General features: G+C 41.5%; 2 protein-coding genes across 4 annotated transcripts; both read right to left on the minus strand.

Moving 5' to 3' along the window:
- Positions 1 to 1,301: 1,301 nt before the first annotated feature.
- On the minus strand, positions 1,302 to 9,856 carry pde9ac (phosphodiesterase 9ac). 3 transcript variants are annotated; one of them, XM_061073514.1, is made up of 18 exons: positions 9,773 to 9,856; positions 8,051 to 8,121; positions 7,260 to 7,337; positions 7,110 to 7,153; positions 6,307 to 6,361; positions 5,985 to 6,055; positions 5,590 to 5,677; positions 5,419 to 5,500; positions 5,241 to 5,315; positions 5,062 to 5,148; positions 4,800 to 4,904; positions 4,501 to 4,583; positions 3,432 to 3,588; positions 3,148 to 3,261; positions 2,777 to 2,881; positions 2,536 to 2,664; positions 2,348 to 2,443; positions 1,302 to 1,352 (listed from the first exon to the last, which is right to left on the minus strand). In XM_061073514.1, the coding sequence occupies exons 1-18, from the start codon at positions 9,839 to 9,841 to the stop codon at positions 1,302 to 1,304; spliced, it is 1,560 nt and encodes a 519-aa protein (XP_060929497.1). In that variant the 5' UTR covers positions 9,842 to 9,856. The 3 variants fall into 3 exon arrangements, with proteins under 3 accessions (XP_060929497.1, XP_060929496.1, XP_060929495.1); XM_061073513.1 differs by having other exon boundaries at positions 5,419 to 5,498; positions 5,600 to 5,677; positions 9,773 to 9,841; XM_061073512.1 differs by having other exon boundaries at positions 5,419 to 5,494; positions 9,773 to 9,841.
- Positions 9,857 to 14,690: 4,834 nt separating this feature from the next.
- On the minus strand, positions 14,691 to 21,621 carry hepacama (hepatic and glial cell adhesion molecule a). The gene is made up of 7 exons (XM_061073738.1): positions 21,528 to 21,621; positions 19,046 to 19,393; positions 17,762 to 18,043; positions 16,272 to 16,362; positions 15,931 to 15,998; positions 15,727 to 15,797; positions 14,691 to 15,053 (listed from the first exon to the last, which is right to left on the minus strand). Exons 1-7 carry the CDS (start codon positions 21,619 to 21,621, stop codon positions 14,691 to 14,693), a joined length of 1,317 nt encoding a protein of 438 aa, XP_060929721.1.
- Between the last annotated feature and the right edge of the window lie 248 nt (positions 21,622 to 21,869).

Consider the following 21,869-nt stretch of genomic DNA (forward strand, 5'->3'; position numbering starts at 1 on the left):
TAATAGATTTCTTCATTTTTTATTTCTGGGAAAGAGCTTAGTGTAAAAGGGCATGAAAAAAGAGGTTTTGGTTTCAGTTCACTAGCAGACGGTTTAGTTTTTTTCTTGTTACCGAGCAACATTCTCACCACTTTGTTTTCAGCATCTCAGTCACTTTAACAGTAAAATAAGATTTCTATGATGGTGTTACAATCTTGGCAATTAGAATATCAAAAAACACAATAATTTGTACTTGAAATTTGTGTTTTCTTGTGGAATTGTATTGTTATCGTTTAATTATTAGATATTTGACATTTTACTTCAGTCATTTTTGTGGGATTTCTTTCATTTTTCTTTGTGTCCGACATTATTTTTTCTTTGCAGACCATTGATCTTCTATAGACTGTTTTCAGACATGAACTCCGTCCAGTCCCAATTTTCTGGATATTTTTCGTTTGCCTTTCACATATGAAGAATGCAGCATGAGATTGTCCAGATCAGACGTGTTCAAAAGAACAGGATAATTTACGGAGCATTCAGATGAAGAGTGGCGTCTGGGTAGAGCATGACGAATAGATTTAGCTGAATGCAGGGCCTTAAAAGGGCCAAAACAAAGGGGGCCACCATGTCCAGCAGCCATGCAAAATCCCTGATTCAGAAAGGTGCATATTTAAGTCATTCCATGTTCTCTTTCAGCTACTATAGCTTTGAGCCACAACATGAATTGAATATCTTCCAAAAAATAGTTGTTAAAAATAAAGATGACTGAAAGGACTGGGTTACTTCAGGGGCCAACTAGAGTTCATTTGGGGTCAGTACCCCTTGGCCCCACCCCTGGCCTTGTGTCATTACTTATCACCAAAAACTCTCTGGTCTATTTTTCTTTCCAATTTGACATCTTCATCTGCATCTTCTTCTTGCTCACTGATGATTTTCTGGACATTTTCCTTGCTGCATTTTCACCCGGTCATTTTTCTAGGCGTGGCAGGAACTGACTCAAACATTTGCGTTCTCACATTCAGCGCCTCCGGACAAATTACGGGCAAATACCCGGACTTAGGCGCATGTCTGAAAGCAGCTAAGAACCCATTTTGATCGAGCCGACTAAATGGGATCGGCCTCCGTTTGCAAAGTGACGAGAATCCAAAGTGATGAGAGTGCTGCCCAGTCCTACAGAGATAGAGAGGAGAGCTGCTGTGGAGAGGCCAGAGTGAGGCAGAGACAGAGAGCACTCGTGACACTATCACTAGACACCAAAGCACAACCAAGGAGTCAGTTACTTTTACTTACACAGATACCACTGCACTCACTCACTGCAGAGCTTACTTCTTCTTCCCGCCTAATGACATATTTTCAGTTTTTTTCTTCTGAGCCTCATTGAACAAAAGACATACCTTTGTGTTAGCCAGTTGTGGTGTTCGTGACCCCACCCGAGTGAAACATATTACATAACTGATAATTGGTGGTGTTTTGTTGCTCCAGGTGAAAAAAAAAGCTTCAGTGACAAGCTGAGATGTGTGAGTCGACTTGGATTTTGTTTACCTGTTTTGATCACTGCAGGAAGCACAGGTATGATTGTGTTAACGTTTTACACTTCCATTTAAATACCCCGCCCCCAGTTGCACATGTCCACACAGGCTTGTTTTTCGACCATAAAGCTTTGTTTGCTGCGTGTGTGTGCAGGCTCAGACCAGTCTTATTCCCTGGTTTGTTCCGCACCCCCCCCAAGTCACGATATGAAACTTGAATGTGAAAAAAAAACATTAAAAACAACAGTATTTTCTTATTGTGAAATATTCACTTGAATTAAGAGTATATATATATATATATATTTCCCTATTTTTTGTTCATGATAAATACGAATGAAATGTGATTTCTGAATAGTAAAATGTTATTTTTAGAAACGTTTTAATAGGGGGTTACATACAGGACTATTTTTTGACTGGGACCAGTAACATCCTGGAGTCTCTGCGGGTTGCTTCAGGGGTCTGAGGATAAAAAAGTGTTGTAAACATATAGAAATAAAACTGAATTGACTTGCCTGCAACCAGTCAGAGCCAATAAATTCCCCTTCTGTTTTTGTACATAGTAAACAAGTGTTTATGGGTGAGTTGTTGAGGGGCTGGAGGGCAGATATTTTGGCTTTTGCTACTGTTTGACAGCGACAAACTAGCTGTTTCCCATTCTTTACAGTCTTAATGCTCAGCTGGGATCACTGGCTGTGGCCTGACTCCATGTCTACACAGGAGGCCGAGATGAGCAGCAGCTTCAGTGCTCCATGTGCACAATGCATATAAAGGTCACACAATCTTTAGCAGCACTTAGAGCCCATTTCACTTTACAGACAGATGGATAGAATTGGTTTTACCTCTGTCATGGCGTCATCGATCTGTTTCAGCTCCTCGTAGTGATCGCGAGAGTCTCTCAGAGGCTGAACCATGATCTCCTCGATCTGAGGGAACAGCTGTGGGAAAAAAACGCCGCGGTATGAACGTGACCTGTCAACTGAGGAGAGCGTGATGAAATAGACACACGCCCACAAGGGCAAGGCTCTACCTTCATGACCGTCTCGAACATCGGAATGAGGACAAACTTGATGAATCCGATTTGAGCAGTGGGTTTGGTGACTTTGTCTCTGTCCATGAAGGGAGCCACGGGGAGACCTTCAGACTTCTCCCTGTCACTCTGGAGAAGACAGAGGAGGACTTGTTGTTATTTCACCCTGTGTGCTCTCTTCCTTCTGCTGATAACTTCCTGGATTTAGGGGTAAATGTGAAGGCTTTAGTTTAATGTTCACCTGCATGAAGTACTCCTGCAGTAGACAGTCCACCCATGGCTCAGCCACCTCAGTCGGCCTCACTTCGTTGGAAATATCACAGCACTTGATCAAAACCATCTTCAGCTGAAAACACAATTGGGGACATTAAGAACACGAGCTGAGGACAAAGGAGCCTATTCATTATTACACTGACACACACACACACACGTCTGTTTTACAGCGTCCACTGTTTTCCTGTGGCCGCCCTCACAATTACACTTTTACAATCCAGTTGGCATTTGCTAATTACTGCACAGACGGAGGATAAAGGCCCACTTGTCTGAATGTACAGTCCAGCAAACAGCTGGTGTCAGGTGGAGATGCAATGGGATCCAGTAAGACATACGTACACATGTCACATGCTCTTCATTGGTGAAATCAAAGTTGTCCACTTTTTGCTTAAAGGAGTCTAGTATCTCTCCATGTCTGGCCATGTCAGTGGCCAGGATAAGGGTGATAATCGCCTGAAAATATAAAATACAAATCAAAAGTGGAAGGGGAAGACATTTACTCACAATTTGAAGTCATAAAATCACATTGATCTTCAGTGAAACCAGTCATGAAAAGGGTTAGGGTTAGGGGTTACTACAGGGCTACACTGCCCAGTAGATTCTGTTTTGATAGCACATTTCACCTGTCGGATCTGTTTGTAAGCCTCAGGATCCACATTGGCAAAGATGTTGCACTCAGGAAGGGAAATTATCTGGAAGGCCACAGCACAGTGGTGGTTCTCCAGCGGAGATATGTCATTGTAGCGTACTGCCAGCTCTGTGCGGGCATTGATCTGATACCTGATGGATAACGGATGATTGAAAGTGTTATGGGGTTATGGGTTATGGGTTATGGGGTTAGGGGTTAGGGGTGATGAATAGGGGATACATATGTACATACATTGAGATGGTTAGGGCTAACCCCTAACACTAAACCAATTAAATGTTCTTTGCCCAGCCCTAACCTCGACCTAACCCAACTCCATCTACCCAGCCTTTTGACACTTTCCAAATCCAACAATGTCCTTCTCGACCTTTTACCTTTATCTCTAAGGCAAAAACACGTAAAGATGAAATTATTGGGAACCCAACTCCAACTTCTCCTTTCACCCCAATCATTGTTATTTCTGTGGCAGGAATGCACAAAGCATTGGAAACCCTGAGTGATATGCGCCAGCACGTGCCTTGCCTTTGTCGCTTCCCTCCAAACCACGTCAATCTGCATGGGGAAAGTCATTGTGACCAATTTATATTCCTAACCCTAAACCTTTCAACTGTCCAGTCGATGGACGAGGCATTAGCAGTCATCAAGATAACTTAACACTGCCTAACCCTAACACTGAAAATTCAAATGTATGCATGTTTCCATCCACCATTATTCACAAAGAGTCATTGATTTGGTTCATCAAGATGAGCACAAGGTGCCAGTGTGATTAAAAGCGAATTGAAAATGCATATAAATGATAAATCGTTAGTATTTCCTCATCATGTTTCCCTCATAAGAGAGGCCCCTCGCTTTCCCGAAACCCAACATGAAAACAACATGATAATCTGGATCAGTGTGTTTTCATACCAACACCCTATCCATGCTGAACTACTTTCACAGCTCGACAGCAATGTTGTGGTGGGGATGTCAAAACATGCTTGGGGTCAACGGGCATCTGCACTGCTCTTATCTGTAAACACCTCTGCAGACAGAGAGGTGATTCTTACGTGTTGTTGTAGCCGGGGTGGTCCAGGTCGTGACACACTGCAGCTGTCATTAAAATGCCCATATCTGTGAGAGTCAGCTTCTCCTGGACAACAGGGAAGAGGAACGGTGTTGTCAATATAAAAGTAAATACGTCAAATCTGCACGTTTATTAATTGGTATTTCAAAGAGGGTGGTTTGCTTGTAAGAAATTATGATCTGTCCTGACCTGTCAAATATTTTGTAAATGTGCTTGGTAAATGCTGGATGATTATTTGAACAAGCACGAACACACACTGTTCTGACAAATTTTGCGGTTTACCTGCAGGTTGCAGAGGTGAATCATGCCGTACATCATCTGGCTCACGCAGAAGCAGTGACGGAAGTTGTGGAAGGGGTTGTTACGGTAGTTCTCCTGAATCCCCAGCTAGAAGGAACACAGTTATTCCCTCAATGTGCTCGTTATAGAATCTTAAATCAAAAGTATCTCTCGGATTTAACCCATTAAAAATAATTTCCTGTTATAAAGCTTTGAAATCTGGATCAGGTGCATCGCAGGATATAAGACATTGCTCTAACTTTACCAGCCAGCGTTTGAGTGTGATAGGGTTCATGTTGAATTCCTTCACCAGCCCCAAGTCATGGTACATGTACTCCAGACAGCTCAGCATCTGCCGCAGCAAAGAAAGAGCAAAGAAATCCGTCACTTTGTTGACCTGGAGTGGAAGCGGCTGATTTTAGTCGAGTAGCGCTAACGACAAACCTCATTGTGTTCCCAGTGCCACACGTCGAAAGTTGGCTTCTTCAGGGCTTCTATGGTCTCCGTAGACAGTGTGTACTGTAAATGCCAAAATATAAACAGTCATCAGAACATCAGCTGTAGACCATCAGAAGTCAGCTCTGTCTAGGAGCGAAGAGAGGAACTACCACAGTGGACGCACCTTTGGGTAATTGGGGACATCTCGTCGAGGAGTGACCTTCTTCCCATCGTCTGAGAAGTTGTATTTGCACGGACAGCTCACTCTGAGATGGCAAGTACAGGAAAAAAAAGTGTATATTACATTTGATATCAGGTTTTTTACAGATGAACAGGAGTCATATGGTCATCTCACCTGCCGAAACCTGTCTGAGTCATCTCATCTCGTAGCCTCCTCAGGTCGTTTTTACACTTCTCAATCTCCACCACTTTCAAGCCTTCCACTGCAAAACAATCAGAGATAAGATGTTTGTTTGTCTGTTTATCATTTCAAGGGATTACACGAAATCTATACTGGACGAATTTCCATGAAACTTGGTGGAAGGATGTGGTACTGGTCAGGTAAGAACCCATTACGATTTCCTACAGACTCAAGTAAAATTCCAGATATAGTGAATTTAAATCTTGTTTCATATGTGGACTGAGGTATGCTTACAACTGAATCCTATTGTACTAGTTTTGTATTGGTCATTCAAAATAGGGTTTCCTCTGAGATCCCTTCAGATACACTGTTAAAAATGTGCCACTCACGTTCCACTCTCTTCTCCAGCATGGCGAGCCTGTTGGTGACCTCCGTCTTCAACTCGTTGATGCGAAAGGCTCTGTGAGAGAAAAGCAAATCACGACAAGAAAACCACATGGTTAATTTGTTAGGATCACAAAAAAAAATCCAGAAAGTGACCTAGACTATAAAAGACGACGGTGAAGGGAGGTTGTTTTCTAATTGAACTCGGCTCTGTGGGTGTCAGCGTGTGTTACCACTGTAAAGCAGCGGTGCCTGGTATGTGGGAGTTCTGTGTTAGGGTGGGGAAGGGAAGGCTTCAGCCATAACATAAACAACGGAGAGGGTTACCTGCTGAACTGCTCGGCCACCTGGGACAAGACGTTCTGAAACATGTCCTCCTTGTCTGCAGACACAAACACAATCCTGATCAGTCATTGTGAGCAGAGATCACATGGTCCACTATAGGGACGGGAATCGGCAGGGACCTCCCGATACGATACTATCACGATACTTAGGTGGCGATACGATATGTATTGCGATTCTGTAAGTATTGCGATTCGATATTACGATTTCCTTGGATTTTTTTTGGTTATTTTTTTTTTTTAAATACTGGACCATGGAAAAATGTTGAATCATTCCTTCAAATACAACACAGTCAAATTCACTTAGAGCTCTACCAGTTTTATTTCAAATATTAACATTAACTTAATGACTGCCGGGCAGCCAATAGAGAAAATAAATAAAAATGTGCCCTATTATTGTATAACCCCTGTCAACTGCACACAAACTGACAGATTAAGAAATGTATGCCACTTAGGCTACTTTTAAACAATAAATAAAAGGTAAATTAAATAGAATGAATAAAGTTTACTTAAAATATAAACTTTGAAATAAACAAAAAGTAGGCTATTGTTGTTTGCACTTGCTCTGGGGTGATGTTTCCCCCCAATATATTCCCCCCGGTATAAACCAATAAAATATGTTTTAAAAAATCGATTTTGGAGGCAGCATATCGATTTAAAATCGTCATTCACAAGAATCGCGATTTGTAACTGAATCGATTTTTCCCCCCATCCCTAGTCCACTACTAGTATCACAGTGGAGGTGCTGTTGATGTGTGTGTTAGTGACGGACAAACACAGGCACTTTACCTCCGAGTTGACCAGTAGACAGAGGGACAACTTTGTACAAAGAGCTGCGAGGAAATCAGATGTGCAATCGTTATTATTCATAAATTAACTTAAAAAGGTCTTTGTCGTGATTTTGTACTTTCATGGATGTAGAATAATTTGTGTTTTCACCTTGGAGTGTTGGTGGGCATGGTGGGGTCCATGGAGACCATGGCACCTCCTGGATCCACCATCATGATGGCAGTGTTCCTGTAATGAGAGGATGAGAGGCTAAGTGAATCATCTGATCTCTAACCACTGCCCTTTGTTCATGTTCTGCCCCATTTCACGAAGAGTGGAGCTTTTTGAAACAATTTAACTTTATTTCCACTTCATCAAGACACTGGAGCTCTGTTATGCTCTGAAAGTTGGAAATAACATTTAAAGATATTTTGCAATGAGACACAAAACATTTCAATATATTTGTTTCAAAGCTGCTTTTGTCCAAATGGCTATGTCCAAAGGAAAGTACAACCGAGGAAAAACCTTAAAGTGTAAACATTTTTTTGTATTTTATTCTATTGTTGCACACACAACAAGATAATGTGCAAAGTGCCTAGAATTTATTATTTCAGTGGAAATAAAGCTCATCATATATTGGAGATAAAACATTTGCGACCTTCTTCACGGAAAATCAGTGAACTGACAGAGCAGCGTTTGACAGGTTTTTCCTCCCCAGTTAAAGCAGATGACGACCAGATCTTGCCTCTGTCATTAATCATCGTCTGCTTTGATGTGCATAGCTAAGGGAGTATGTCTTTGACTATTACATGCATGTGATCCTTCTCTGTCTCTGCTGTCTGGAGCTTCTCAACACTGTTTCGTATCCCTGGAGAGAAAAACCTCTTGGATGAGAGGGGAAACATCTCCAGAGCAGCATGACTCATGATGACCTGGGTGACTGAGAATCCTCGCTGACAAACCTGGGAATGTTGGACGAGGAACACAGAAGCTCCTTGATGTCACACGGACTGCAATGCCGGCTGAACACCACCTGTGAGACACACAGAGCAACTTCTCAGTTCAAAGATAAACTAACCTCTTTTGTTTTTATTCATTTAAAAACATGTTTTACAGGACAAAGATGGCAGAAGGTCGCAGATTTATATAGAATCAATAATGTCCCGTTGTTGTGGCTTTAATGGCTTTCACGTCACGTTATTTAGGAAACCTCCTCCGCGGGTCATGAATCCAACACAGTGCAGTCTGTGTTTCTAAAGGCACACCTGCGCACAGCTGCACACAAACAGCTGCTGTGGTTTTGACATAAGGCCTCAGTGTTCTGACAGGGTCGGGGGGTGGGTGGGGTTATCAAATTTCATGTTGTTACCACCGGGGTCACATGGGAGCGTGAAGTTAGGGTTGGTTTGCTTCATGGCTGAATGAGGCGAAATCGGCAGAGAAACCAATGAGGGAGAGAGAAGAAGCGAGTTTGCATGAAACTCGCCAAGATCACCTTTATCTGTGATGCTGAAATAAATCAGATCGCTTTACAAAGCTCAGCACACTGCATGGTGTGTTGATCTGTGTAGTGTGTGCATGGACCCTGAGAGAAAAGTGTGACCTTACATCTTAGAGTGAGCAGGTGTGGCAGACAAACATTCAGCCACAGGCCGTGGCCTTGGCGCTCTTGAACAGACATGTGTCATCGCCAGCTCTCTACTTGAAGCACTCTACATCGGCCAGAGCAGCAGGTGTCTCATTTGTTTTTATCTCAGTATGTTCGGACCGATCCGACACGAAACCCAAGCCTGAAAACGTTTTTCACGACTGTGTTAACGATCATTAAAAACGCTGCTCTGTTTATTAAAAAGCTGAAATAGGTGATCGCTGTATGTTGTGTTACATTCCATATTCGTCATTGCTGTGTTTTTGATTAGTTGTTTAGTTGCTGCCTCTGCAAACCTGAGCGTGAGGTAAGAAATGAAACCCAATCCATAATTTCTGTCAGAGCTGCAAGGCAGCAGAAAGGGTGTGTGAGCTGCTAATAACGGGTGTTTGTTTCTGTCAGTAACACCTGTAAGGCAAACGCACAACCATCTAATTTGAGCTCCTCCTCAGGTGACTCAGTCCGTGGGGAACACATCCCACGTTAGGCAAGGAGGGGAATTATAAAGTGAATTTTTTAATTGACATAGTTAAAGTTATACAAGGTCGCTTTCTTTAATTAACCTCAATATTATAATCAGTGTATTAAAGTAGCAACATTAATTTATACGTAATGAATCCGATTATACTCTAATTATTTATGTAAAGATTTCAACATCTTTAATTATGATTTTATCTTTTTTATCTATAGGTTGCCACATAATCCACATGGAAACATAGTTCTGATTCATAGAAGAAATAGTGTAAGAGTTTTAAATGTCTTTGCTGTCCCTGTTTTACAAGTTTTACAAATTAAATCTTTAAATTTGTGTGTGTCCAACATATCCAGACCATAATTCAATAATATTGTACCAGCATTTTTCTAAACAAAAGTGTTTTACATGTTCATGAAACTGTCCAATGTTTTGGTCAAATGAGCTAATTTCACACATCTCACATACATCATTCACAACAGTTGAGTTATTAACCTGGTTTTAGAAATGTAAACACTATTAGAGACCCACCATTTAACACATTTCCAATGGGATGGGACCTACCTTTTGCACCTTGCCATCCACATCCAGGTAAATGGTTTTGGGGGAATAGGAGGAGGGGCTAGAGCCCATGTCAACCTCCCTCTCCTCTCTTACACACCCACAGATATTTGGCTCGGATCCCTGACCAACCGATCTGGACAGCTGACAAACAGGGTCTTATCCTGGAGTAACCAACACTAAGGTGATAGGGGATAAGGGGATACGGGGATAAGATAAGATAAGATAAGATACAATAAGATTAAATAAGATAAGATAAGATATGATAACACAAGATAACATAAGATAAGATAAGAGGAGATAGACATCAGTAAAGGTGGTAATAACTAAACATGCAATTCATTGAATAGAAGAAATTATACAGTGTAAACAGAATAGAGAGAAGAGATAATCCTATGAAATACAATGAAATTAAAATTCTCCAGCTAGGAAGAAAATAAATATACTTTAAATGAAAACAAATGCAAAACCATCCCCAGGAAAACGTAGTTATAAACCATGATGAATAAATAAACTAGTCATTTACGTATATGTAATTTTCCATAAGACAATCAAACAATAAATCATTCACTTTCAATCAAATCAAAAATCGAATTATACATATACTGCATTAGTGAAAAGCAACAGCATATATATATTAAACTCACAGAGTCAGCGATGCAGTTTCCCCTGTGGAGACTGGAGGTAATGTCCCAGGTGCTGGGGATGCAGCTGACTCACATGCAGACGCCCTCACACACAAACCCACACGAGCAAAGGTGGAAGTGATGGGGAGGAGAGCGAGCGAGCGAGAGAGAGAGAGAGAGAGAGGCTGTGTTAAACAGAGGGTGGGGAAGGGTATGTGCGTTGCAGCCAGTTGGGTATGGAGTACTACGAATTTAACGGGCACTCGTATCGGTTGCCAGGTGACTGTTACTATGGGACAAAAAACAACCCCATCATCTTAAGTGGTGCATGGCGTGTACCTGCGCTGGTCACAGACGTCTCATCTGCAAACACAGATTTAACGTATTTAATAGAAAATCACGATAAAAAAAACATCCTGTGACTTGTTTTGAACAGCTATCTGATTGTAACCTGACTGGAGAATTATATTTTATGTGTGATCGATTGTAAAACAGCAAGTATTGTTGCCTCAGAGGCAAACAGTGCTCAAACCGAACTGATTAGAGCACTCAACAGTACCTGGAAAATTATATCTTATCAGGGTGACTCTGCTGCTGGGCAAGGGGAGGGGCTGTTCTTTTTCTTTCTGATCTGTATGAGTTCTGCATTTGTATGTATACAGTTTAGGTTGATTCGTATTTTCTATTTGTGTGTGTGTGTGAGTGTGTGTGTGTGTGTGTGTGTGTGTGTGTGTGTGTGTGTGTGTGTGTGTGTGTGTGTGTGTGTGTGTGCGTGTGTGCGCATGTGCGGTCCACTCATCCACTCCAGTGTTCAGAACAGGTCCAGCAGATGGTTTGGTCAGATGACTAACGCAAAGCACTCGAGGAGATTTCAGGGCATTTCATTTTTTAGCAATCCATTTATGATTGAGCATGGACAGTGAAATAAATATACTTTCAAAACGTCAAAACCTGCATTTTCTAATAGAATCTCAGAAATTGTTAAATCGTCGATGTCTGGGTTCACTTTGGGTCAAGTCAAGTCCTTGTATTTTGTCCAAAATCTCAAATCCATGTCTTCTACAGTCTGTAAATGTGCATCGAGGATTTTGTGACATCCTCCATAGTTGGACCCTCAGGGGAAATACTTACTAGTTACTAGTTACTTTACTAAATTAAAAGTATAATTCTATTGGTACTGAAAGTCCAGCAAACATTCTGCTTAAGTAAATAGGCAGTATCAGCAAATTTATATAAAAGTTCTCATTCTGCGGAATAATGGCCCCTGTTACTGAGATATTATCATATATCACAATATTAGCACTGATGTATGAATCCGATGTATGAATGTATACGAGGCATGTTATTGCCACAGCTGTTTGGTTGGAGGTAGTTTTAACTGCTTTATATAGAAATGGATATTTTGAGGAGTTGGGCTCCTCCAAAGAGAAATGAAAGTGAAATAATAATACAATAGGGAGGAAAGAAAATCAAAAATATTTCTGTTTTAAATGATTCTTAAACATTAATTAAATAACTTACTTGGGCCTTGAAGAGGTATTTAAATCTATCATCTGAGACATTTAGGGGGTATATCTTCAAGACTTCGATTGCTTTTGTGCTATAATCCCTAAAAGTGGAAATCCATTGTTTGAATCTTCAATAAATAATATTATATGATAAACATAAGGTACATGTTTAAATGAAATGTTGTATCTGAGACGCAAACAGTAACTTTAACGATCAAACGAACATAGTTGAATAAAATTTCCAGTGTTACCTTATAAAATAGTAGAATAGTACAGTATAGTAGAGTAAGGAAATATAAGGACAGCGATATAATGCATGTGCACAATATACAGAGGTAGAGATGAAACACATTAATTTAATATGGTACATAATATGAAATACATTAATAATAATGTATAATTAGTTGGAGACTGCATCAGATAAGAAACCTTCTTCTTCTTCTTCTTCTTCTTCTTCTTCTTCTTCTTCTTCTTCTTCTTCTTCTTCTTCTTCTTCTTCTTCTTCTTCTTCTTCTTCTTCTTCTTCTTCTTCTTCTTCTTCTTCTTCTTCTTCTTCTTCTTCTTCTTCTTCTTCTTCTTTTCCTTCCTTGACTCTGACAGATCCCGACCTACAGACACAAGAAGCAAGAATAAGAGCTTTCAACAATAAAGTCATCCTCGTCCTCTGGGATTTTCACATCAACAGGCTGGTGTGAATGAGGACATTAGTGAGGAGGCTGATCCAGGCAGGAAGAGGAGGTCATTAATTAGAGATGGTGAGCATCCCACATGATCTCTGTTCAACTCATGGGACACCTACTCACATGCAGAAACACAGACGCACGTACTTTACGTGGGCAGATGTGATGCTGCTCCCCAGAGTCTGATTACTGCCGCTGCCACGCTGGAGGAGAGGTGGCACTTAATGTGACAGAACGTGTGACCAACACACAAAACGTTGGAGACCAAACAAAAGCCACGTCCAAGCTGAATTTGAGTGGTCCAATTTCGTCTTCTGAGGAAATGAAGCCACAAGTGATTATGCACATGTTTGTGAGTGCCTGCTGCATGTGTATTCATGAGTCTGTGCACAGAGGAATAGAAGACCACAAAGCCCAGATTGCTTATGCAACCAGAAGAATCATTACACCTTCTGTTACGGACCACGCAGGTCAGGGATAAAAGCAGCGAACCAGACAGATCTTCAGGACAAAGGACGTCCAGCTGGTTGTGTGAACTGAACATTTCCCTGATAATAGGGATGTACCAGGCTTCTCATTGTGTGTGTGTGTGAGAGAGAATGTGTGAGTGCACGTGTATAAGTTCACCTCACGGCTGAATGTAACCCAGCATATCCTTTAATCTTTTATCTTTTCATTTCAAGATGCCTAACATGGTTTTTGTGTAAAAAAACAAACATGCAATTTAGTGAAAATGTAATAAAACCCATATTAGATTTACTACTGTTATACATAGACACAAATGTAATATTTCCAGGAATGGTTTGTCCATCAGTAATCATATTCCTACATGTTTGGGAAAATCCTATTCACATAAATCATAGGGGTGGCTTTGGTTCAGGGGGTGGAGCGGGTTCCTCTAACCAGAAGGTTGCTGGTACGATCCCGTTCTCATAGAAGAAAAAAGAGCTGCTCATGGATCCACTGTACGAATGTGTTCGTGAAAAGCTTTGAGTTTGTAATGATCATCAAGAGAAAAAAGATCAACATAAATACAGAGCATTTAGTATTAGGAGGCTCCATGATTGAAGTGAGTGGCCTGCATTATACAGACTTCACTGTAGATTAACTCTCGGAGTGCACAGAACAGCCTCCTCCTGACATTAATTTTACCTATTTATTTTTCTATATTTAGAATTGTTTTTGTGATAATTAAGTTGGAAAATCCTCGTTGACCTTCTGAGGTCGAGTAAGTGCTCCGCTCAGACAGGATGCCGTCTTGGCAGCGGGAGGCGTCTTTTTCCATGTGTCAGAGGCAAAGAATCATCGGTTAACCATTTTTCTGCTTTAGATAAAGTAAAAGGGATGAAGCTTCAAAAGCACAACACATAAACTTCCGAAAATATAAAATTAAAGATAATTAAATATATAAAAAAAAGAGTAAATATTAAATTTAAAGTAAATCTGTCTCTTGAGAACTTCTCCCCATCAAGTGTACATTAAAATACAGTATTTTTAGGAAATGTGTGGGTGACATCTGATGGACATGACAGGAATTACACACAAGCACAAGAACAGAACAGACAAATGATTAAAAACTGTTGGTGATTGTAACAAAAATAATAAGAAAGTACAAACTATTTAAATTGCTTTATTACCTTAGATTATACAATGACCTAATATAGAACAATAACCCAATTTGTGGTTTAAAGTTTTTTAAAAGAAAAGAAAACAACCAACCCCTCAACATAAATTTACTTACATATGTACAGGCACTTATCAAACGTTCCCAGTAAAATTCACAATGAATCAAAAAGTGAAATATATCAGAGCTGGTAAGTCTGTTCTGGCTCAGCATCATTTTCAGGATAAACTACCTTTACCTATGAGAGGATATCATCAAAAAAAAACTACCGACATTGTGGAAAACCACAGAGAACTTGATGATAAATAATGGAATATAAAGAGTTAGCTGAAAGGGAACTCATCTCTGATCCTAGTGCATCAAATCCAAAATCCTCCTTTTCCTCAGGACGCAACAGAAGAACAACAAACTATACATCAACTTTACATATCACAGAATGAAAGCATACATTGCATCCCAGGGAGGTTGAGAAACGTGCGCTCATCATTGTTGGGGTGGACAGTGAATTGGATCACTAGGATCTGGACACTCTGCCTCTATTGGCAGGTGGCTGGTTGGAATGCCCACTGGGGGACGGACCTTTCTTATGGGACTGAAGCTGCGTGGAGACGACCCGGGGGAGTGAGCAGGTGAGCGGACGGGCAGCAGTGCAGGACCGAGAGGGTGCTGTGGGAGGGGTAGTGCTAGTGGAGAGGGGCTGCGGGGGTACCTGCGAGGGGCCGACCAGATGGGCCGATCAGTTCTGTTTGAGGAGGGGGGAAGGACGGGAGCGTAGGTAGCAGGGATACTCATTTCGGATTGGCTGAGAGTGTTGCCAGAACATTCTTCCAAACGCTCCAGAGTCTCCTGAAACAACGAGAAGATGCATAAGTTACATTTATCGGTGGTGATTTATCTATGATTGTAATTCTAAAGGTTCAGTGTGTCAGATTTAGCCCAAACTGATGAGGTGAGGGTTATTCAGCTGCAACACGCAACTTCACCACTAGATGTCACTTAATGCTACACACTGACACTTTAATGAAGCTTGAATTACCTGTTGTACCAAAAGTATGACATGTTTCGCAAGCATGGTTCTATGGGTGGCAGTGAAATATCGCTTCATGATTGTTTGCAATCATGACGAGATATTTCATTCATTCTCAGGATCCCCAGATAATGAATGACTGAGGGATGAATGAGTAATGAGTAATGTTAAATTTTTTGTTTTGGTTGATTTGGTTGATGAGCAATTTTTAAATGATGACTTAAGTGTTCCCCAGACCTCTCCTCTAGCGCCCCCGATAGGAGAAAAATGAATTTAGTAGTTTTTAATTAAAACCAATAGCACACTGTCTTATTACATCATGTCTTATTTGCTCTTGTTTGTTTTTCATCTAACAATTATCCTGTCTCAAACTTGTAAAGCACCTCGAAACATTTTAAGTTCATGGAGCTTTTCAAAATTGTATTATTATTATTTCATTGTTTTAAGGCTCGATGTTGCACGGAAAATTAGTGAGAAAAAATAATGACTTACATCTTCATTGAGAACATAAAGAGGCATTGGACTCCTTCGGCCGAGTGTAGTTGGTTTCGGTACAACATCCACTGCAAACACATATATTCAGTTTAGAAATGGGTCACCTTCTGCGTAATTAAAGTGTGAAAGAATTCTGTGTGACATGGGTCAAAGGTTGCGTTTGTGTAGACGTATCTCGAAACCAGTGCAGCTGTTTCTCACCATCGTGGCCATTTTCACCTGGCTCTAAATAAAGAGGAGCTCTTTGGGGGACAGGTCGATGCTTCTTTCTACAACAAGAAGAAAAGAACTCCTTAAAAACACATCCAACCATCAAGCTGCAGGTCGAAGTGCTCTCCAATTTTCCACTACATGTTCAGAGTTGACACTGTGGAGCCACTTTAGACTCTAGTCACATCCTTAAGAGCAATATCCCAGCCAGTGAGAGAGAGAGAGAGAGAGAGAGAGAGAGAGAGAGAGAGAGAGAGAGAGAGAGAGAGAGAGAGAGAGAGAGAGAGAGAGAGAGAGAGAGGGGAGGTAAAATAAGAAAGAGTAACTCTCACTTGGAAGGTTTCCAACAGGCACACACTGTAACCAGGGTGATTAGGAGGAATATGCCCCCGGTGGACAGGATGATGTATAGCGAGCTCCGTCCTGAACCAGAGTGAAACAGAGAGGTATATAAGGACAAGAGAAGAAAGAAAGAAAGAAAGAAAGAAAGAAAGAAAGAAAGAAAGAAAGAAAGAGAGAAAGCCTTTGTCAGTAACAGCGTGATAACAGCACAGCAATTCCCTCTCACTAACTTGTAGCTTTGCTTCACGTTTGCTTTTTCACTATTTTATCCATCTTGTCTTGACACTGGGAAAATAAAGATCGTAAAGAGAAGGTCTTTAAGGCAATAGATTGTTGTTTTCTTCTTTTTGACTGGAGGCTTACAATGAAACATGCCCAGGATATGGAGCAGGGAGGACGTTCAATTCTTTCCCCAACTGCTTGCTAAATCTTCTGAGTGCTCTGGCAGTGAAGCAGCACATGAGGGTCTGAGCTCGGAGACTTTGAGCCGCGCTCCTGCTCATGCAGAGGGAACAGAAAGCTGTTGGAGGGCCTGAAGCTGCCTCCTCATGCAGCACATCACACTACAGCAATAATGAAGTCAGGATTACTGAGGTCCACTGAGGCAAAGCGTTCCCCCCAACCACCTGCCTTCCTTTCCTCTGCTCCCTCCTCATAAATAACTGTCCATTCATTGGATTAGAGTGCCTCGGCCTCGCGCTCAGTCTGACATGTAGTTCTATGCTGGCGCCCAGTAACAGCCGTTCGGAGCCAACTCTGCCGCACTTGGATTTGCACTTTGTTGTAAACAACATTGTTAGAGAGGCAGGCATGCAGGCCTGTGTGTAGGTCAGCATGAGAAGATAATTGCTTCTGCGAGCTGTGAATGGATGGTTGTTGAACAATGAGATAAAACAGAGTACTACAGTTTTCATAAGCGGCACAAAAGGGGAACAAAATATGTTTCTGGATCCGTTCCCTGATCCGGATTCCGTGCTAACATTTCATGAGATCTTCCCTGACCCATGTCCCATCCTTTTCATGAAGTATCAGTTAAATCTGGTCAGTTGTTTTTGCAAAAAAACAAATGGGATGGAAACAAATGGGATGGAAACAGTCTACTGCATGTATATGACCTATAGTTACAGATATAGTTACTATTTAATTTGCAGATAAGATTTTCACCAGTAAAAAATTAAATAATCTCATATGAAACATTTTTATAGATAAAACTATTCAACAGTTTTCATATCGGATTACACGGACTCCACCTCAACTAGCTCAAAATGTAAACTTGTCCTTGCAGATGATTGTATAATAATAGTTTATACTTATTTAATGATATAACCCATACAATAGTATTTATCTTATAACAAAACATAACAATATAAAACTGAAAAATGTTTTTCTGCATAATGATTGCTTTATCATGGCATCATCTCCTCCATCTGGATATAAACTTGTATGACTTGACCTCCTACCGGTGTAACATGCCACCTACTGTAGACAGTGAGCTTGAGAGGTGTGCTCTTCACGCTGCTGATGGGGTTCTCCACCGTGCAGGCGTAGATGTCATCGTCTGACATCACGACTCGTGCGATGGTCAGCACCTTCTGGTCGAGTGACAGCAGCAGGCGCGAGTCATTGGCCATCACCTTGCCTCCCTTCAGCCAACTGTAGATGGGCTTTGTGCCATTATCGTGGGAACAGTGCAGGTGGAATTGCTCGCTGTACTCCAGGACGGACGATGCTATCATCTGGACGTAAGGTTTGGACACTGGAACTGAGGAGGACAGGGCAGAAGACACAGGCGAAGTCAAACCACGACAGGGAAGTTGTTCTCTATTTATAATGAAAGGAGAAAGTTGTCAATGTCAACTTTGTTTAGATAACACATTTAAAACCACTTGGTTGACCAAAGTGCTTACAAAGTAAAACCAAACAGCAATACTTAATATATCAAAATACTAATGCAGCAGGAGAGGCGGTGGACTAGTGGCAGAAACTTGGACTATGGGCAGAAAAGGTCTCTGGTTCGACTCCACGGAGAAACAACAAAAAGTCGAACCTGGATTGATCTGTCCCCTTCCTTCTCCCTACCCTGTCTAGTGCCCCTGAGCAAGGCACCTTACTCCCCCAACATCTGCTCCCCGGGTGTTGTACACGGCTGCCCACTGCTCTATGTGTCTGGCACCAGATGGGTTAAAAGCAGAGGTTAAATTTCCCCCCTTGCATGAGTGTGCTTGTGCATGTCTGTGCATGTGTTTGGGACAAATAAATGTATCTTATCTTAATCTTAATGATAAAAAATAAATAAAATAAAATCTCCTGGGATAAAAACATTCTAAGTCGAAAAGAAGGCCGAAGAGATGTGTTCTTGGAACAACTTAAAAATAATCACAGTTGGTAACACACAACTTAAATCAGTTTTTGCATATTAAAGGTAATTAATAACATAATTGTGGTAATTTAATTTGTTATCTTTAAGTTGAACAAACTTAATTCATTTGTATGTTAACAACTGAAGTATTTTTATAGCTAGCTTTTTCATTGTATATAAGAACAACTGAAAAGTGGAATTAAAGTTGATGCCTCAAAGAGAAAAACCACCAACACGGTGAATCACTGTATCATGCACTGTAAAAGTTAAACCTCATGATAATGACTTGCGCAACAGAATGTATTTTTAACAAGTATTGATTGTGCTTCAGCTCAGAACTGCTCCTCAGTTTGTGTCCGGTGGTTTGAAGTACAGAGGAATGAAGAGGATGGTAACTCTGCATACCGTCCACAGTGAGCTGGGTGTGCTGCTCCCCAGTGAAGCTGTCGTCTGTGATGGAGATCTCCACCTCGTACGCCCCTTCGTCTGAGAGCTGCAGGTTGTGAAGCAGCAGCGACCCATTCTCGCACACAAGGACGCGGTTGCGGTACTCAGGCCTCAGGTTCCCGATGACCTCCGTCCCTATGGACTGCACCACGGTGATGGGTTTCTCTTTGCTCCTCTTCAGCTGCCACTTTATCACGGGCTTGTCGGAGCTGCTGCTGGAGTAGCTGACTGACAGCAGGGCCTCTTTGCCCACCGTGCCCCTCACCACCTGGCTTTGACTGGTCACGTTCACCCCCGACACCTCACCTGGATAAAAACACAAAGAGACGGGGCTTAAGTTTCAACTCTGGGAGTGAACAGAGAGGAGAACACGGATAGAGCAGTTCTGGGGGACAGTCACTTTGCTGTCTGTGATGCTCTGCCACACTCAAACAATAGAGAACTCATGCAAAGACACACTAATTACTGCGACACTAATTACTACTATTACAAACTGAAATGGAAAATGAGGGCAGTGAATGGCCTGGATGCCGATACACCAGAGTTAGAAAGTAACAAGAGACCTTTATGTAGCTATACACTGATAGTGCATAGAAAAGTGTTGGAGCAACTTATTAAATACTGAATAATGAAATGGGTAACAAATTAAGTTTTTTCCAATATAAGTAAGCAAATTTAAGTTATTTAAAAAACTTGACAACATTGTCAAATTAATTTTAGTATTTCTGTAGTTAGTAAACAAGTCAGCGTACAGTATAAATAAACAGTACTTTTAATGTACGCTCATTTAATTTTTAAATTCCTGTTTGTGGTTTAGTTTAGTTATTCACAACTACACCTGAAGAAATTAATTGTGTTTGAGAATATGGGACTTGCTGATGTTTATTTGCTTTTTATCACCACTGCTGAAAATATATTTAGTATTGCTTTTTTGCGCACCCTTTCTCACTAAATTCTAATGATGTGGGTAAACATTATTTTTCATATCTCTAATTGCTCCTTTCAGATGTAAGTAAGCTATACAAGTTTTAATACAAATCACACTCCTTTTACTTACTAAGAAGCCTGAAGGGTTTTTTTTGTTAGTATATCATGACACTTTTAGAAAGGAGCTTTGTTCTTTGAACCATTATCTGGTGTTACTCAGTTACAGAGTTAATGAATAGAAATTCTGTACTGTGCTTTTAATGTGCTCAAAAACATGCACACATGTCACTTTGCTTCTACTTCAGGATGTCTAGTTATGTCTTGATCACTAATCTCAGAAACCCGCTACAGGAATTCCCCTTGACCCCTCGCCGTGAACAAGTAATAACTAATTTTGATTTGTGCTTCTCAATTATCCTCCAGCTCCCGCAGGGACAGGGGGATGAGGTGTTACAGTGAGGAGCCACATTTCATCCTTTATAGACCAGGCCTGTCTTGGAAACCAAACGCAGCGAAGCTATTATGTTCACAGTGGAGGCTCCTATAACTCAGCTGTAGCTAGACACATGGAGGTCTAAACATTGGCTTCGGGCCTTCGAGGGGCATCCTACTGTTCGGCTTTCAACGATTGGAAGAATTGACCCTGGAGAGAGAGAAGAGAGAGGAGAGAGAGGAGAGAGAGGAGAGAGAGGAGAGAGGGAGAGAGAAAGAGAGAGGGAGAAAGAGAGACCCTGCACTGTTAGCTATTCTTCGCAGTGAGGCAGTTAGCAGGGCATCGCCTCATTGCTGTGGCAACCATTTGGTCCGCCTGACAGGGGTTGCCAAGGCGATAAGACAAAGGGCATGATTGTTGGAACTAGTTTCCTCCACTGAAAAGAGTGCGAGCGGGTTAGAGAGGGAGAGAGAAAGAGAAACTCTTTGTCACCGGCGAAGTTGGAGATAGACACAGGATCCAGTGATTCTACTAAAACCCGACTTGGTTTGGTAAACTGGACCCTTGTTACGGCCGTGAAATCAAATGAAACATTTTGAAAAGCAAAACAACCACGTGGTTTAAACTTTTTGACATCACTTTTTCACGTAATTAAATGAATTTGCCTAATACACACACAATATGCAGGCCCTGCCCTATAGAAACACTTAACCTACACATCCCCTTCTTACACTATTTACAATAGACACTCCAGGATCCTTTAAGCATCTTACTGGGGCCCAATAGAGAGGGCACCCTCTATCAGAGAGAATCCATCGAGCTGGAAACACACGGACAAGAAAAACCTCTCTGACTAACTTAACCTGGATTAACTTCACTTGCAAGAGGGATAAAGGATACGATGGTGTTTGAAGTGACATAACGAGAGTGATCCAAAGAGCGTAAAGTAAAACAATAAAATTAATAACTGTAATTTAAATTCCACTTGTTTTGCTCGTCAACTGAAAGTCACAGAAAAAGTCTCCAGAGAATTCTCCATCCTCTAATGTCTGGATAGGTCAAAGAAAAGTTTGGACTCACCTGTAACGAGGAGGAGGAGGCCAAAGAGCCACAGCAGTGCAGGAATGTCGGTGATACTGTCGCTGCTAGAGGAGGTCTTCCTCTTCACCTTCATCTTGAGTCCTGGGCAGAGTCTTTCTCCCAGTTAGTGAGCATGGTTTGTCCACCCTGGGCACGTCCCTGCAGCTCCACACACTCTCTCCACCACACTGCCTGCCTGCCTGCCTGCAACACTGGCCTCTGCCTGGTCACACTGAGCCCCTACTCTCCACACAGCACCCCAGTCAGAGCCAACAACAGCCAACTGTGTGTGTGCGTGTGTGTGTGTGTGTAACTGTGTGTGTATGTTGGAGGTAGACAGAG

This window comes from Limanda limanda, chromosome 6, assembly GCF_963576545.1.
Source record: "Limanda limanda chromosome 6, fLimLim1.1, whole genome shotgun sequence".
Lineage (NCBI taxonomy): Eukaryota > Metazoa > Chordata > Actinopteri > Pleuronectiformes > Pleuronectidae > Limanda > Limanda limanda.

Excerpts from the sequence above, each read along its gene's own strand:
- pde9ac (XM_061073514.1), bottom strand. The coding sequence starts at position 9,841 with ATGGGCTCTAGCCCCTCCTCCTATTCCCCCAAAACCATTTACCTGGAT. Across the intron at positions 7,154-7,259 it reads ATGCCCACCAACACTCCAAG|CTCTTTGTACAAAGTTGTCC; the intron begins GTGAAAACACAA and ends ATTTCCTCGCAG. Across the intron at positions 6,056-6,306 it reads GTGGCCGAGCAGTTCAGCAG|AGCCTTTCGCATCAACGAGT; the intron begins GTAACCCTCTCC and ends TTTCTCTCACAG.
- hepacama (XM_061073738.1), bottom strand. The coding sequence starts at position 21,621 with ATGAAGGTGAAGAGGAAGACCTCCTCTAGCAGCGACAGTATCACCGAC. Across the intron at positions 19,394-21,527 it reads CCTCCTCCTCCTCGTTACAG|GTGAGGTGTCGGGGGTGAAC; the intron begins GTGAGTCCAAAC and ends GTTTTTATCCAG. Across the intron at positions 16,363-17,761 it reads TCTCAAGCTCACTGTCTACA|GACGGAGCTCGCTATACATC; the intron begins GTAGGTGGCATG and ends ACTCTGGTTCAG.